We start from the raw sequence: 17,159 nt of genomic DNA on the forward strand, positions 1-17,159 counted from the left end.
CAGTATGAAATAGTGACAACACAAATGATTAACTCAGAATTTAATTAAATCCACAACATTAAAAACAAATCAGGAAGACTTGTGACCAGAGGTGATTAATTCAAATGCTGCTTAAAGCCAAACTTCTTGTTACCACAGAACAGAAATGTGAGTAAGATATTTGACCATTAAAACAAACAGGCTCTAACAAGATGACATACCAGGTCCCATTAGAACTATAATACTTCAGTTTTGGGAAAGAAAAATAACCACACTAAAACATCAGCACAGACGATCCACTCAAATACAGGCATGAAAATTATTTGCACAAAAATTTCAACAGTGACAACTAAACAGCATCCATTGTGTTTTTCTTGATGGTTGTGACAGGAGTTTAAACAACCTTCCAAGTTGTCCATGTATTTTCCATTTCTTTATAAGAGAGGAAACAAAACTGTTCTGTTCTGTTTTGCTCTACCTCAAAATTGCAGATTTTATGTTCCATTTATTCAGAGACAGCTACACCTTGTGAATAATTTTCAGCAAAGCCTAATTTTCCTCAAAAAAGTACAACTGATTACTGTGATGACAGATTCATTACATCAGAATTTACTTGACACAGGAATACAGATGTTACAATGCAAAATTCAATTTCTGACTTGAATTTACACACTTGATGCTTGATACAGCAACTACAGAAGATCGGACAGTTAGACAGTGTATTTCAACAAAACCATTTGATCTAAATGAAAACAAGAACCTGACAGTCCAAACCGAAGGCAAAAATGCAATGCAAACTTAAATACGCAAGAAAAAAAAAAATCATAAGAGCTTTAAACCAATCATGCTTAGAGCAAACCAAGCATGCACCGGAGGCAATGAAGACGCAATCAGGGCCACTTGGGCCACAGAGCAGGAACGTGAGACCGCCTCACGCTGCCCCCTACTGGAGCGCTCACCTCATCACAGGCCCTTGGAGAGAGACGGAAGTGCTGAAATGAGCTCATCCGCCTGCGTGTGACTCCACACAAACACTACAAGCTGACACTCTAAACAGCAGAGCAGCTGATGCTGGGTTCTCTTACTCACACACGTACACCTCGCCTGTTTCCTCTTCTACAGCATTTCTGCGCTTTAATTAACCCCCCATAATCAGCTAAGCTGCGTTCAACCTCTCCAACCGTTGTCCGAAGTAAGCGGTTGTCTATGCACGCTGCGTTTTAAGGGGGAAATCCTCCATTCTTTCTTGTTAAAGTAGCTTGATTTGTTACTCCGCTCTTTTTTTTTGTCAGTTCGACAAAAACTTGTAGTATCTTTCCCCTTTATCTTCATCCTCTCTCTGTGACATCAATTCCTCAGTGGAGGATGATTGGTTTGTACAGCAGTAGGTCGGGTCTGCGGTTCAGCCTACTTTAGCCCAGATCAGGAACGCAGGGATGTCCCGGACCGGAACGTTGCGTGTGAGAGCTTTGACTCGCAGGTTGCGGTCGTCCGTGAGCAAGACCACCTCCCTGCGCAACCGCACCGGCCCATCTGGTGGAGAATACAAATCTGGTCAGTCAGGAAGGAGAAATACAGAAACAAACAAATTCAAAGAGCATTTGTATAGAAAGTATTCTTGCTTTTATAAACAGGATGCTTTTAAGTGTTTAAGTATGTTTATTACATGCTCTCTGTAATGCTTGATTCTGATTGGTTAGTCGTGCCATTACGATAGGAGTGTGCGATATTGAAAAAACCCTTAATGTCCTTCAAAAGGACGCAAAACGATAGCTGCCTTCAAAGGATCCTTTAGTTTACATTGAGACGTTCTTTGACAGAGCCTGATGATGTGGCAGCCGAGATATGCAGCCTTCAGATTGAGAAGAACCCTATATCTCATGTCATTATTTATGTGGTGAAAAGCTGTGTAATAAGTGATACAAAACTGATAGGAACTTGCTAAGAACTGTACTTTGTGAAGGCTTTGTGTTTAACGAGCTAGTAAAATATCAAATTAAATCAACATTTTGAGTCAATTTATAGGTAGTCATGTAATAAGAAGGATTATGTACATTCAGCTGGTTATTATCGCAATATGAAAGACTAACAATCTATCAAATGCAGATGGAATGCAAAAGTGCCACCAGTGTGAACGGCCCCTAACAAGTACAAGTAAGTGAACTGACTTCTCTCCACAGGCATGAAGTCCTTGGCTTTGTCCTGACAGTAGTGCAGACAGCAGGACAGGATGACATCATCATTGTTGCCCTAGGGAAAGAGGAATAGAAATGCACAATGAGTGGGTGGCTTTAAAATAGACTTTATAGTCCCATGTGCATTTATGAACTTTAAAATGAACCTCTAAAGGGTTTTTTCCACACCAGAGTTGCAGGTTGACGTGAAAACGTTTTCCGAACCACAGAACTGTGTATGAATGTTACATTCCCTGAAGACCGCCGTTAGACTAATTATGCAGTCTCTCCTTGTCTTGTGACTTATATGAGAGTGTTAAGACAGATATTTTTAGGACAATCTCTTAATCAAAATGATGCTTTCCTTAACTAATAAAAAAATTAAAATAAAGAGCACTGATGATTTGAACTTCAGCATCAAAAGTAGCTATAGAGTTAAGTTCAGTTCCGTGTTTGAACTGCTTGCTTAAATCAATTCATTTGTGTCATCGCAGAACTCAAATTATTCTGGTAAAAATTATTTAATTAAATATTACAATGTTGTTATATTGGTGCATATACACTACAGTTCAAAAGTTTGGGGTCAGGGTTTTATCAGGAGTCAAGTCTCTTATGCTCACCCAGGCTGCATTTATTTGATCAAAATACAGTAAATACAGTAACTTTTAAAATATTTTAAATGTAACTTATTCCTGTGATGGACTTTTGATTAATAAAAAGTTCAAAAGAACAGCATTTATCTGAAAGATTTCTTTGACAATGTATGTCACTTTTGATCATTTTAATGTTTCCTTGCTGAATAAAAATATAAATTTCTTTCTAAAAAAAAATCTTACTGACCTCAAACTTGAATGGCAGAAAACTAATAATGTGGAAATCATCAACACTGAACATTTTATAACTAAGACGGATTTTGTGGCTGCATGAATTTAAATGGCTGTTAGTCAAAATGATACATTCCCTGACTGTAATAAAATAATATAAAACAAAATGCTATTTCAGAGCAAATACATATTTATAAACATATATACCATCAAAAGGCTAAAAAATATATTTTTTAATTTAGCTGAACCACTACTGACGACACCTCACCTTTAGCACTCAACTTGATGGCAAATTTACAGTGGTTTAGATGAAAAGAAAATAAGGAAAAAGGAAATTGAATAGAACTGAGGTTTGAACCAACCAAGCATAATCCTCTGTAGATTAGCGCCACCATGCTTTCACAAAGGGGAAGAAACACAGACCTTTTGTCCAGAGGTGTCCTCACTGCGGAAGGCGATGGACTCCAGTGTGTTTCCTCGGCTAGTGAGCGCTCTGATGCAGGGATCTCTAGACTCGAAGGCTTTCTCTAGACACATGACCGCTGCTCTGGCTCTCTCCTGCACCTGTCGGGCATGGGCACCATTACTGACCCCCTCACGACTGTCCTGCCCTTTAGCCAGACCGTCCAACTCCGTGATCACTGTCACAAAAACAGAGAAACATTAGACAGAAAGGAAGAGTGAAACATTTGCGTGCATTTTAATGATCAAAGAGGGTCTCACCGATAAGAGGCACAACCAGAATGTACGTCCCACAGGCCAGAAGCTTCCTCAGGCCCTCCAGATGATCTATGAAGCCGTTTGTGTCAGGAACCAGATAGAATGGCCTGATCTCAATCTCCAGCTGCCCACCCATCTGCAGAACAGCCTGGAGGACAGAAACAAACACTTTGTCAGCTCTAATTCATTAGCTTGATCTATTCTGGTGCAAGAAACACTGACTAACATTAGAAGTAGACAATGTGTATAGATAAAGATGGCATCTTGAGATACCTGAATCTTGTCCCTGCGTTTCTGCTGCTGTGCCAGCTTGTGTGTGAGAGCGTGGCGCCGTGCCCTCAGCTCTCTGATATCATCCTCGCTTCCGTCTCCTTCAATCTCTCCATCGATCTCCCCTTCTGAAGCAGAGAGAGACGATTCCTCCACAATGACATCATCCTCCTGAGAAAACAGTGGAATTAGCAGTGCTCTGCCCAGATAGTTAACCGCACACTCTGTTGGGTGGGTTACTGGAAAAAGATTGTCAATGATTCAGGGAAAAGCTAAACAAAACAGATGAAATTCTCTTTCACACATCCAGGAAATGAGAGGTTTACTGTACCAGTTCTTGCGTTTGCATCTTGTTCTCATCATTTACGCTGGCTGTAAGTGGTGTTGCCATGGAAATGTACTTTCCTCCCTTAAAAGCCAGCAGCGGCTCTTCCTGCCCGCAAAGAGCTTCCAGGAAGTATTTCAGAACGGTCACTCTCTTACAGTCAGCTGCTATAGCCTACGAAACAGAAACAATCATTCAGATGTGAGAAAACTACAGCTGCTAAAGTTAATTTATTTTATTAAATGTGATTAATATCATAAAACGAACAATGAATTTGACTCAAGTAAATAACTGAGTTGTATGATCAGAATAAGAATGGCAGCACAGGTGTTTTCGCTCACATTTATTAGTAAATGATGAGAAAGACCTTAACAGCTCATTGATTTAATAAATCAAATCTTTGTATAGAATTCAATTATTAGACTATTTTCTTTCCTAAAAAGAATGCATTAACACTGAATGGACTACATAAAAATATAAGATAAAAAAGGCCAATTTTATCAACTTTGAATTAAAAAGTGAAAAAATGGCAAATTAAGAATTAATTAAAAGTAAATAGCAATTATTTGAATCTACTAAGTGCACTAATTTTGATACATTATTTCACCCAGGAGGCAGTACCAGGGCTCCAGACTAACTTTTTTCACCTCCGTCCTGGAACCGTCCTGAAAAACGATTTGAACCGTCCTAAAGTGAATGTCAACCGTCCCAAAATAAACATGTTGTTTCTGTACTTTGTTATTATCATCTATAGTTGTTAGTTACATAATAAAAACACCATTAAAATGTTTATGATATATATTATTATATTTATTTAGCTCCATTCAAAGTAGTTATCTGTAAACAGGTAAAAAAACAGATTTAATAAAAAATAGAGTTAAATGTTTTTTTGTATTCATGCAGAACAATTTTTAAAAAAATTATTTTTTTTATACATATACGAAAAATAAGATAAAAATACATACAGCTCAAAAAGTTTTTGAGTTGGTTGGATTAAAAAATAAAAAATAAATACTGGTGACTACATATCTCAAAAATATCATCATTCTTTATTCTTTCAAGCAGCAGACATATTTATTTGTATGAATTAAATATAATGAATCATTATTAAAGCTATTAACGAGCAGTGAATGCTTTTCTCTTTTTCTTTTGTTGCTTGATCAATATTAAGGACACAGACTGTATTAGGTTTAGCACTGTCACTTTAAGACATCGGATCATGTCCAATGACGTGCGCTGATGCACATCCGATACACTCAAAACTGTTTAAGACATAACCAACATAGTTTACGTGAATACTCTCCAAAACGGACATTTCGACATAATGTTGTGTGTATTTGTCCACTCAGACACGAAAGAGAGCTCAATTCAGTACTCGCGCGCTGTATAGGTGTCTATGTGCATGGCTGCACGCTTCGGGTCGGGTGTGTGCGCACAGAAAACCGTACCGAATATAGCTCTTTTTTTGCGTCGTCACTCTTATAATATTCAGATCTATATGTCTGCTCTACTCATTCTCCCAGACGTTTTTGTTTAACGTTTTATGAGACATGCAGGATTCAGCGCATGTCGTGATGTGCCGCTGGGTAGATCAGCACGTTACAGTAGGCTACAAATGTGCGCATCTACCACAAACGCAGGACATCAGTTCTGACCTATGGTTCTGACTGGATCGCTTCCCAAATCGTCACTATCTAACATTTTTGTCTAGTTTTTATTCGTTGACGAAAACGTCAATAGATTTTCGTCATGGTTTTTGTCATTCAAAACTAGTTTTATTTAGTTATCGTCTCGTTTTTGTCTGTGAAAATAAGCCATGTGATAGATGTACCGCGAAACAAGTCTCCGGGTGAGTAGCCGGCCAGTGATAGTAACTATAGTAACAGCATGAGAAGACGCGCTCCGTTGTAGTCAGCGCTTGGTCGGTTAATTGTGGCATTTTCTAAGTAAGTTACCCTAATAGGCTAGTAATAAATGAACACACATGTCTTTCGTCCTGTAGGCGTCCTGGAGAATATTTCTGTTCGTCCTAAACACATTTTCTATCGTCCCCAGGACGATAGGACGCCGTTAGTCTCGAGCCCTGGGCAGTACATTTGAGCAAATTGGAATTTAAATAAATAAGTAGCTAATTTATTAATTAAAATAATCTACAGTAGATTTTTACCGGTAACTAAATTAATTATAATTATAATAATAAATAAAGGTTAAATTGCAAATTATTGTAATCTACTGAGTCCTAATTTTGGATATATTATCCACCCAAGCAGGCAATTTGGCAGTGTTATGTAATGTGTTAGGATGCATAGACGTGTACATTACTGACCGCATCTGTTCCTTGGTCTATATAGCAGGCTTCCTGTGGGGCAGCGAGCAGCGGGACAAAGCCGGAGAGCATTTTGTCCTCCTCCAGCTGCAGGACTCTGAGCTCCTCGTCTCCTTCTCCATCCGCATCAGCTTTATACAGCAGAACCTCACCGTGGTACACGTGTGAGAAAGAGTTGCAAAGATCTGCAAGACACTGCCACACATCTGGACTCCCCCTATAAACACACACAGAACCATATTACTCCAGCTCAGCTTCAAATCAACAGTCCTGTGAACGTACAGCAAGCAAGACTCACTGAATACTGCAGGGAGGAGGGTTCCACTTGTCGGGGTGTCCGAGCATCCAGTCGGACCAGACCTTCATGCTGGGCAGCAGCTCTCTCAGGTCAGGAGGGAAGGAGGACACCCGTACCATCCCCTCTTCATCATCCATCTCATCAAACTCCCCCAACTCTTCTGCTGGGATAGACTCTGGGGGAGACAAAAAAGAGAAAGCAAACTATCAGAAAAAGCAGCATAGGGCTCACATATACTGAGATTTTTACCTCTTAAGAATGTAAAAAATTCACTCAAAAAATACATCATCTACTCACCAACAGGCGTTTCCTTCAAGAGCTCAGTGCAACGCTGGACAAGAAGACCAAACATAGCTAAACCTAGGGATATGGTCTGCTCCTCCAATACAGACCGAGATTCACCCTGCCTTTCAGCTATGAGAAAGAAAGAGAGAAAAATTGAGTGGCATAGCAAAGTGGGAAGCAAGAAAGATTATTTTCAATGGACTGGAGAGGCTCTATTGCCGCTGCTAGTGTTGTATTCTTACCTCTAATCTGTGCGTTATGGATGGTGAACATGTTAATTGTGATGATCTGCAGCATGCGTGTGCTGCCGAGGGGGGAGGGGCTGTGCTGGAGGAGAGCCCGAAACTCCTGCAACACTCGACTGGCTACAGCAGGAAAACTCTCCATCCTGAGGACCAAACACGACACATTATGCAAATGAACGAGAATAAAAGAACACAATAAAATAAATAAAAATAAATTTAATTTCTGTGGTAATTACCAGCATGTCACAGATTCTGGTATGGTATGGTATGGTATGGTATAAATATTTGAAAATCTAACATTTTCCCAGGACAGGTCTTTTTTAAAAATGTCCATTAAAAAAATTCTGAATAAAACAGTTGCCTAATATAATTTAAGGCAGGAACTTCCAATCAAACATGCTTTATAGTCAATGCTGTAGATACAGATGAACTTGTTTTGATCCCAAAAAGTTCCTCTCAGGAACCGTTGCAAATGATACATAATCTAGGTTTCTCTTCAAAAATCAGCACTCTGAAATTTCAATATGATTGGAGTTGGACTGAGATGACCTTCTAAGTCAAAAGTCAATTTAAAAGCAAAACAACACAGTATAAAAACTGCTGTTTACAATGAATCTGTTGACATTAAGACTTACCCTACTTTAGTGAAGAGCTTTCCATGAGTGTATAGGAAACTCAAAATAAACCTCTTATTGAGCTGTAAAGAAAAGTACAGAAAAATATAAGTAGATGTGTAATTTACCTTCAGCTAAAATGGATGAAATTATAGAGATTGTTCACTGTAGTAAAACAAAGTTTTCTCCCCTGAAACCAATAGCCCCATAGGTATGCGCAGTCACAAAGAGTTAATGCATAAACAAAATGATCAGAAAATGTACCAACTCGCCACAGGATGGGCACCTTGATTGCCAGATAAACCTAAAACGCTCTTCTTTAATTAAATCAGTGTATTGCCTGAAGCCAGAATCAGAGGGCTCAAAACAACCTGCTAACCCTGACAAAAGAACAAGGGTGGGGTGGAAAAAGGTCAAATTTCTTTAAGAGTAAGTGTGCACTTAATGCTGACGTAGGCAAATATCCAAGGTTACCGAAATGAGGGCACTATGACGCCCTTTTCTGCCACTGATGAGTGACTCATAGTCAGCCTCATCCTGTGCAACTGATAAACAACTTGACATGACTATTTCTTGCCTAAAGTACAACAGGCTGCTAGTCTGACTCTTTCTTAATAAATGTTGTTCAATTTTTTATCTATTTGTCAGCACATGTATTAGCAACGGTGGCATTTTATTTGGTAATTTCTCTGAAACTTAAGAGATCAGTGAAAGATTAGGGCAGTGACAGCAATCTAAACATTGCGGCCCTATGTTAGTATAAAATAACCTCAGATTTTTTTGGTGATCAAAGTAACCCAGCTCAAATAACACTATGTTTTCAAAAGCACTCACATCACTGGCACTCAAAGTTCCAAGCTCTCCATCCAGCTCAGAGTCCTTTCCAGATTCACTGCCTGTTGGACGAGAAGTGCCCGGATTCCCACTCGGACGTATCCAAATCTCCACACGGGAGGCGTCCTCGCCACGACGCCCACCCGCATGACCTCTGGAACCATGGGTACCTCCATCTGAATCCTGCTTTCGTCTACGTTCAATCTGGTCAGCCTTGGTTGGGAGAAATGAACAAATATGACACTCAGAAACAAAAAGTTTGATTCTATTAGAAGAGTGGTGTTAACATGCATACCTTGCGCTTGGCTTCCTCAAACAGACTCATCAGGCTCTCCTTGGCTGTGAGGATCGGGTTACTAGCAGCTAGACTACGCATGTAATAGTATACAGCATCCAGCTTTCGTTTCTAAAAGAGAGATGAGAGGAGATTAAATTAGTTTAACTTTCATGTTAATTATAGTCATTTAAGCGAATAACATACAAGCAATTATTGAAGAAGAAAAAAAATGCTTTAAAGGGTTAGTTCACCCAAAAATGAAAATTCTGTCAGTAATTACTCACCCTCATGTTGTTCCAACCCTGTAAGACCTTCGTTCATCTTCGGAACACAAATTAAGATATTTTTGATTAAATCTGAGAGCTATCTCACTCCTCCATAGGCTTCTAAGTGACTGAAACTTGCTGGCCCAGAAAAGTTATTAAAGAGATCGTTAATATAGTCCAAGTGACTACAGTGGCTCAATCTTAAGTTTATAAAGCGACGAGAATACTTTTTCAAAAAAAAGAAAAATAACGACTTTATTCCACTATTCATTTCCTTCTCTCTGGGCCTCGAGTTATTTCACGTAGTGTTTTAACGCAGCGCGTCTGTGTTATACGCCACACGCATCTCACACATGACCAGCGTCGGCCAATAGTGCGTTAAAACACTACATGAAATAACTCGAGGCCCAGAGAGAAGGAAATGAATAGTGGAATAAAGTCGTTATTTTTTGCACACAAAAAGTATTCTCGTCACTTTATAAACTTAAGATTGAGCCACTGTAGTCACTTGGACTATATTAACGATCTCTTTAATAACTTTTCTGGGCCAGCAAGTTTCAGTCACTTAGAAGCCTATGGAGGAGTGAGATAGCTCTCAGATTTAATCAAAAATATCTTAATTTGTGTTCCGAAGATGAACGAAGGTCTTACGGGGTTGGAACAACATGAGGGTGAGAAATTACTGACAGAATTTTAATTTTTGGGTGAACTAACCCTTTAAAACTAACAAGCCTACAACTTTTTTTGCCAGTCTGAGACTGATTCAACAGGCAATTTTTTTTTTATATTTAAAATAATTTTTCAATAAAAGTGCAAATACTTAATAATTATATTTATATTGATATAATATATATCCTAATATTTTATATTAAAACGTTAATTTATGCATTTTAACACACTGTCTAATGTTATGCGGGTGGTCTCACCGTGTACACCGCTAGAAGGGCCAGCTGGTTGTAGGGTCGTCCGTTTTTCGGAGCAATCTGCTGAGCTTTTAGATACCAACTGAACAAGAGAAAAGACAAATTATCAACACTGAAATGTGAAAACTCAACAACACAACTTAACCAATGACTTCCCATAAGTAAATGAAGGGAAAAAAAGAAAGAAATTATTTATGTTGCACTAATTCAATTTATCATCAGTCAATATATGATATAAACAGAGGCGCATGTATGTGTATCAAAATACTGTACTATGCTATAAATACACCTTTGTTTGTGAGTAACTTCAAGTTTAATGTAGCAATGACAGACTTACCTGCGGGCCTTCCCATAGTTAGCAGAATCACTAGCCTGTTCGCGATATCGTGCGATATCGCCCTGACAGATCATGCAGCGCTGGGCACTGATCAGAGCATACTTGACCTGAAACAAGGTAAAGTGGATTCACACTTGTTCAATTTCTATTCAACGATAGTAGAACAAACTATAAAAGGCATATAGCCTGTTATAACAAACCCCTTAAGACAAGGAAACAGCTGGGCCGATATTCCTAAGTAATTTATAGTATTTGTGTACCGTCTTGCGTAGAGGTCTTGCTCGTATGGCCATGCAGTCCATATAGTCCTCCAGCTTGAACTGAAACACTGTCTGCAACTTCTGTAGAAGTGAATCAAAGAATACTGCCCCCTAGAGCAAAGAATAAACATTGCACCTTTACTTTCGGTCACAAATGGATGAGTGATGTAATATTAAATATATATTTTTTTTTTTTTACAAAGTAATTCACAATTTTATTCCAAAAGGACAAGTGAACATTAAATCATCCTGAATGTGAAACTTAAGCACTTTTGAAAGTCACTCTGGATAAGAACATCTGCTAAAATGCTTTACACACTACCATTCAAAAGTTTGGGATTGATAAGATTTTCTTTTTTAATTCAAGTCACATGCTCATCAAGGCTGCATTTATTCTATTTGATCAAAACATCATACAAACAGCAATATTGTGAAATATTAATATTTAAAATAACTGTTTTCTATTAAAATATATTTTAAGCTGTAATATATTCCTGTGATGGCAAAGCTAAATTTTCAGCATCATTACTCCAGTCTTCAGTGTCACATGATCCTTCAAAAATCATTCTACTATGCTGATTTGCTGTTCAAGAAACATTTCTTATTATCATCAATGTGGAAAAGATTTTGCTGCTTAACATTTTTATGGAAAGTTCAGAAGTTTTTTTTAAACATTATAAATATCGTTACTGTCACCTTTGATCAATTTAATGCATTCTTTCTAAAAAAAGAAACAAGAAAAAAAGGAAATCTTACTGACTCCAAACTTTTCAATGGTAGTGTAAATTTGACATCAGGGAGAAAACAAAATTAGACAATGACAATGACTTTCATAAGGGGGATATAGACAACTTTGTGCATATCTACCTCTTCCAGAATGGTCATCAGCATGGTTTTGATCTGTGGGGCAGTGTCTTTCAGAAGCTGCCTGAACCTCTCTATCACCTGGTAAAACACATTTTTCCACAGGGCCTGATCTAGGTTTTGAGAGTCGGAGAACTCTATGTCTGTCAAAATCACCCGCTCGTATAACGTCAGGAGTTCAGCCCTGGATAAATATCAGAAAAAAATGAAAGGAAAAATTAACCCAGGCTGGAATAATATCCATTATGAGACAATGACATAAAATGTATAATTGTAGAACTCTAATATAACAAATCCCATGTTTTCCTATTTAAAATACCCATGTTTTACTTTCAATACACACCTGAGCTGGGCCATTCTCTCCAGTCCCTCTGGGCTCAGTCTTTCCCGGGACAGCAGGTTACTGAGTTGGAGTTCCTGACTGTCAGCCTGCCGAAGCAGCTTTCCCAGCTCTCCTCTCGTCTGCACCTCTGCCTCTTCTGGAGTGAGACTAGATCCCGCTGGAGTGGGATAACCTGGCCCACCTTGCCCATAGGGTCCATAAAAAGCTGGCATAGCAGAGGTGGGATAGATCCCATTAGAGCCAGGAATTTGGTAGGGAATGTGATACGGGTATGGATAGCGTGGCGGGGTGTTTGGGGAATTGGCTGGTAACGGATAACAGTAGGGATTGTCGGAATTCTGGAATTTGTAGTAAGCCATCGCAGCAGCTTGCTGGTTTTGAAAATACTCTCCCTGGCGGACAGGAGGACTTCCTGCAGTCTCATCATCAGTATCCAGGAAGTGCAACGGCCCGCATCCACCCTGCTGCAAGTACAAAGCCTGCTGGAGAGATGCATGCTTGGACTGTTGGCTTGACACCAGCGCTGGTTTCTTATCTGGGTTATTCGGGTCCCAAAGTCGTCTTGCCCCTCCTCCACGGCCGCCTCTTCCTCGGCCCAGACCCATTCCTCCTCTCATTCCTCGAAGCTGAGGCCCAGGCTCAGGGGTTAAAGTTAGATCAGTGTGGGCAGGCAGCACTAGGATTCCCCTCCCACGACCTCTAGGGTTTTTTCGGCTCGCTTGCTCTTCACTTGAATGCTTGTCCAAAGAAACTCTCAAAATTCCTCCTCGACCACAAGGCGCAGGCGCTCTTTGGCCTCTTCCGCCCCCTTCAGGACCCCTGTGGGTGCTCTTGGCTTCATCAGAAACTCTGCCTTGTCTATCTCCTCGCTCCCACGCCTCATTTTCCTCCAGCGAATCTGTGGAGGACAAGGTCCGGGCCGTCCGTCTCCTCGGGCGGGCCAGGCTCCCTCGGACGAACTCCCTCTGTCCAGTGGTTCTCTCCACAGTGCGTGCTGACAACTGCCGACCCTCTCCTCTAAGTCTCTCAGCTTCAGCCAGACCATCCATACTGGTCCCGCTACTGGCCGAACTCGTGCTGTATGTGCGGTTTCGAGGTCGTCGGATGTCTGACTGAGAGTATCGCTTTGAGGCAGCGTTGACTCGGTTTGAATCTGTTCTCTCACATGGTTTCCCTCTCTCTTTCGGCCTGTTCCCTGTTTGTTTTTCACGGTTCATGTTTTGGTTATGGCTCACCTCCTTTGCGCCAACATTCCTCTGCCTTTTTCCTTCAGGCTGAGCTGCCTCTGTACATTTCCCTCCCTCCCCTTCCTCTTTTTTGACAAAGGCCTGGTTGTTACCTTTCTCCCTTCCTGCTTTGGATTTCCCATTACCCCTCTCCTTTTTTTTGTCTTCTCCGATTCCTCCATTCTCTTCACCTGCTTGGCTTCTTCGTCCTTCCCCACTAGGTTTTCTCCGGTTTGCACCATCCTGCCCACCTCCATCTCTACCTTCCTCAGACTCTATCTGGAGTTCACTGATGTTACTAGTGATAGTCTCAACATTATTCTCATTTTTATTTGCAGAGGGGGAGTCTACATTTCCTTTGGATTCTTGCTTTTTCCTGCCATCTTTCCCACGCCTGTTTCTACGCTTTTCCTCTTTCTCACCCTTTGTAAGTGATTCAACATATTTCCCACCCACTTCTTCCTCTTGTCTTCGATCCCCATCTAATTCTTTGCTCGCCCCAGTCTCTTTGTTTCCTTGAGATCTTCGCCCCCCTGGCTGATATATCTCACGGTCTGGCTTTCGCATCCTTCGTGACTGCTTCGGAGACCTTGGCGTCCCAGCACCTTCAATGCTTTTAACAGCATTTCCATCTTGTAACACAAGTAGGTGGTTCTTGCCACTAAAGTGTCCTTTAGTGTTATGATTCGTTTCAGGCTGACCATCATTTGGAAAGTCTCCACTGTCTATACCAGGGATGTGAGAGCATCCAGGACTGGTAGGTGAGCCATCAGGCATTTTGGTGTCATTACCAAAACCACAATCTTCCGGTGGGTGCACAGGGTATGAGCCAGCTCCTTCTGAGCTGTCCTTATGTTTGCGTGGATGGCCAGAACCAGGTTTGTACAACTGCAGGTCTGGACGTTTACTGTCTCGTTGGCGTTGTTTCTTACCCTCCTCTTGCAATTCTGAGAAAAAGATGACAAAAACAGAAAAAATATATTTTATTGGCTAAAGAGTACATTAGGACAGTGGTTCTTAACCCTTTTGATTCAAAGGCCTCACATTGTCAATTACAATTTTCGAAAGGTTGACTTATCCAGTGTTTCATGATTTACTGGACAAGAATTAAGGTTACCTCTTTTTTTTTATTTATTAAATATATACTTTTTACTCAAAATTTCTACCCAATAAAACATTTTATAGCTTGGGTTAACAAAAAAAATTTATTAGTAAAAAAATGCCCAAGGTGTTATGAGATTTTATTGCTTTGCATTACTTTTCCAAGACTAGAATTTGTTTAATTAGAAACTCATACCGTAGAAACCCTGATTCTTTAAAGAAAAAAACGAAATGGATTAAAATAAGAATTATCTTGATATTTAGTTTTAAAATGAGTTTTGGCTCATTTTAAATCACTGTAAGTCATCTCGAGGCCCCCTAGTGGGATCCGGTCCCCTGATGTCATCACAATTTTTTTTATTTAGCCATTATTTAGGAAATGTGTGATCGACTGCGTTATAGGAGACAGAAATAAATAGCAACATATAATACTTTAGTTGGTAAATAAAACCAAGACCAAATTGCTGTTACTACTGCACCCGAGGAATAACCTGTTGCACATCCACTATAAACATGCTAACCCAACAATACGTTTACTAAATATAGCAAGACAGCAGTAATCAAGTTATAAAGTAAAGTTAAAGAGTTGGGGTTGGATACCATCTTATTTATAAACTCTCCGTTTTAAATAAATATATTATTTAAGAAGTTGTCGCCTTGAAAAGCCAGTATAAGTTAATAGTTAGCATTACACTTGCTTCTTTAAACAAATGGAAAATATTTCTTATTTAGGTGCTTTATGCTAAGCGACACAGCAGGGCCTATTCAATGTAATTATGCAGGAAAACACGGAAAAATATGTTGAATGTTTTTTGTTTTGTTTTTTCAAAACAAGCGCCGTTCAACCCACATGAGTGGCGACCGTTGTTAACTGTTATGCTAGCTAGATATTAGCAAACTGAACCCCAAGTTTGACGTGACTTGTCAAAATAGGGCTTGTCTTCAACTACTCCCTTTCTTACATTGTTATAAACATGGATAGAGCCCCTGACCTTTTATATTGTCGCCGTGTGTTGTGAAATTCGACGCTTCTGCTCGTAGCTCCGCGGCTGAAATTCGTACTCTATCCAGCTCGTCCGCCATTTTCGTAAGAAACAAACACAAACACACGGCGACTCTGTAGGGCCAAAAAGGCATAGAACCAAAACGCGTTTAAAAATTAAGACCATCCCGTCATAATGCGGAGTGGTTTGCCTTGACGAGAGAGAGAGAGAGAGAGAGAGAGAGAGAGAGAGAGAGAGAGAGAGAGAGAGAGAGAGAGAGAGAAAGAAAAAGACGAATATTAAAAAGGCAGTGTATATAGGCTATCAGGGTATTCTCATGAATTAAAATTCCCAAATAAACTAAATCTTTTTTCACTTTTCATTTTTGTAAAATTCAAAGATTTACAGTAATTCTAAAATTATTTTTGAAAAACAGAAAACAATAGCTTTGTTTTAAGACACTCACATTTATGAATATTCCCCCCCCCCCAAAAAAAATTTGTGTAGGGCAGGCTACATCTTCAATTATTGTTATCTATAAACTTCTGAATTATGAATAACACTTATTAAATGTGACTTTTAATAATAATTTATATTAATAAGAAATACAACAATAATCATACCTTGACAAATCATATAGGCTTACGTAATTATAGGCTATTTATTAGGCCTACATTAAATGAAAATTATAGTAATATTTTCACGTCAGAAAAACAAATTGTGTGTGTGTGTGTGTGTGTGTATATGCATATTATCATGTGGGTCCCAATGTCTGAGAGCACTAGTAAAAATGCTAATTTGTTTTGTATTTTTGCATTTAATCATTTTTTCTTACAAATTCTAAAATGCAATAACAGCTAAAAATGGCTCGCCACTTGACTTTAATTAGCCTGTTGTTTCCTTACAGTGTAAGCATCTCTCTCTCTCTCTCTCTCTCTCTCTCTCTCTCTCTCTCTCTCTCTCTCTCTCTCTCTCTCTCTCTCTCTCTCTCTCTCTCTCTATGCAGGAAAACACGGCTCTCTCTCTCTCTCTCTCTCTCTGGGATGACAGGGTTCAGTGAGAACAGAGAGGTGGGTACTATGAGTCATCCTTGTGAGTCATGTGCTTTGTGGTTGTGTGTTCTGTTCATGTGAGTGCAAATGGAGAAAAGTAAGGAAATTTCATGGCAAATTAAGGAGCCGAAACAGAAAAAAAATCACTGAACGTGCAAAGATTCTAAATTGGTAGTACATATTAGCCCTCCGTTGTATAAGAAATGAGTTGTTTTGTGCGTCTCACCATATGGTATTTTTGACCAATGTGAAGTGCAGTTCCTCCAAATGGCCAAAGGTGTCAGTGTTGTTGCATTTTCAGGAGCAACCTCAAGGACGTTCATTAGAAATTTCTCTGCATAGTTTTGTCTTTTATTTCTCTTCTGCTCGACTTGAATTTGCAGATGTTTTACTGCAGATATGAAACCTCTAAATGTATCACACACTTTAAAAAGTAACAAAAAATCTTGCATGGGGAGGTTTGGAAGTCAGAAATAAACTTGTTGAGACAGAGAGATCGAGTGGGGCTGAACAACTTCATTAAAATGTGATTCATGAGGTCAGTTTTCTTTTTTATCACTTTGGTCATCCTACTCATATCTGACAATCACATGACAATTCTGCAACTGCACATGCATCCATCACTAATACCAG

At 39.5% G+C, this 17,159-nt stretch overlaps 1 protein-coding gene across 1 annotated transcript; it reads right to left on the reverse strand.

The window, feature by feature from the left end:
- Positions 1–23: 23 nt before the first annotated feature.
- smg6 (SMG6 nonsense mediated mRNA decay factor) lies at positions 24–15,616 on the reverse strand. The gene is made up of 19 exons (XM_082158221.1): positions 15,484–15,616; positions 12,165–14,337; positions 11,825–12,005; positions 10,958–11,068; positions 10,698–10,804; positions 10,364–10,442; positions 9,190–9,300; positions 8,895–9,107; positions 8,082–8,143; positions 7,444–7,589; positions 7,214–7,330; positions 6,917–7,091; positions 6,619–6,835; positions 4,299–4,466; positions 3,971–4,138; positions 3,701–3,845; positions 3,401–3,618; positions 2,148–2,229; positions 24–1,512 (listed from the first exon to the last, which is right to left on the reverse strand). The coding sequence occupies exons 1-19, from the start codon at positions 15,572–15,574 to the stop codon at positions 1,382–1,384; spliced, it is 4,695 nt and encodes a 1,564-aa protein (XP_082014347.1). The 5' UTR covers positions 15,575–15,616; the 3' UTR covers positions 24–1,381.
- Between the last annotated feature and the right edge of the window lie 1,543 nt (positions 15,617–17,159).

Source organism: Leuciscus leuciscus (assembly GCF_965113295.1).
Source record: "Leuciscus leuciscus genome assembly, chromosome: 24".
NCBI classification, from domain to species: domain Eukaryota; kingdom Metazoa; phylum Chordata; class Actinopteri; order Cypriniformes; family Leuciscidae; genus Leuciscus; species Leuciscus leuciscus.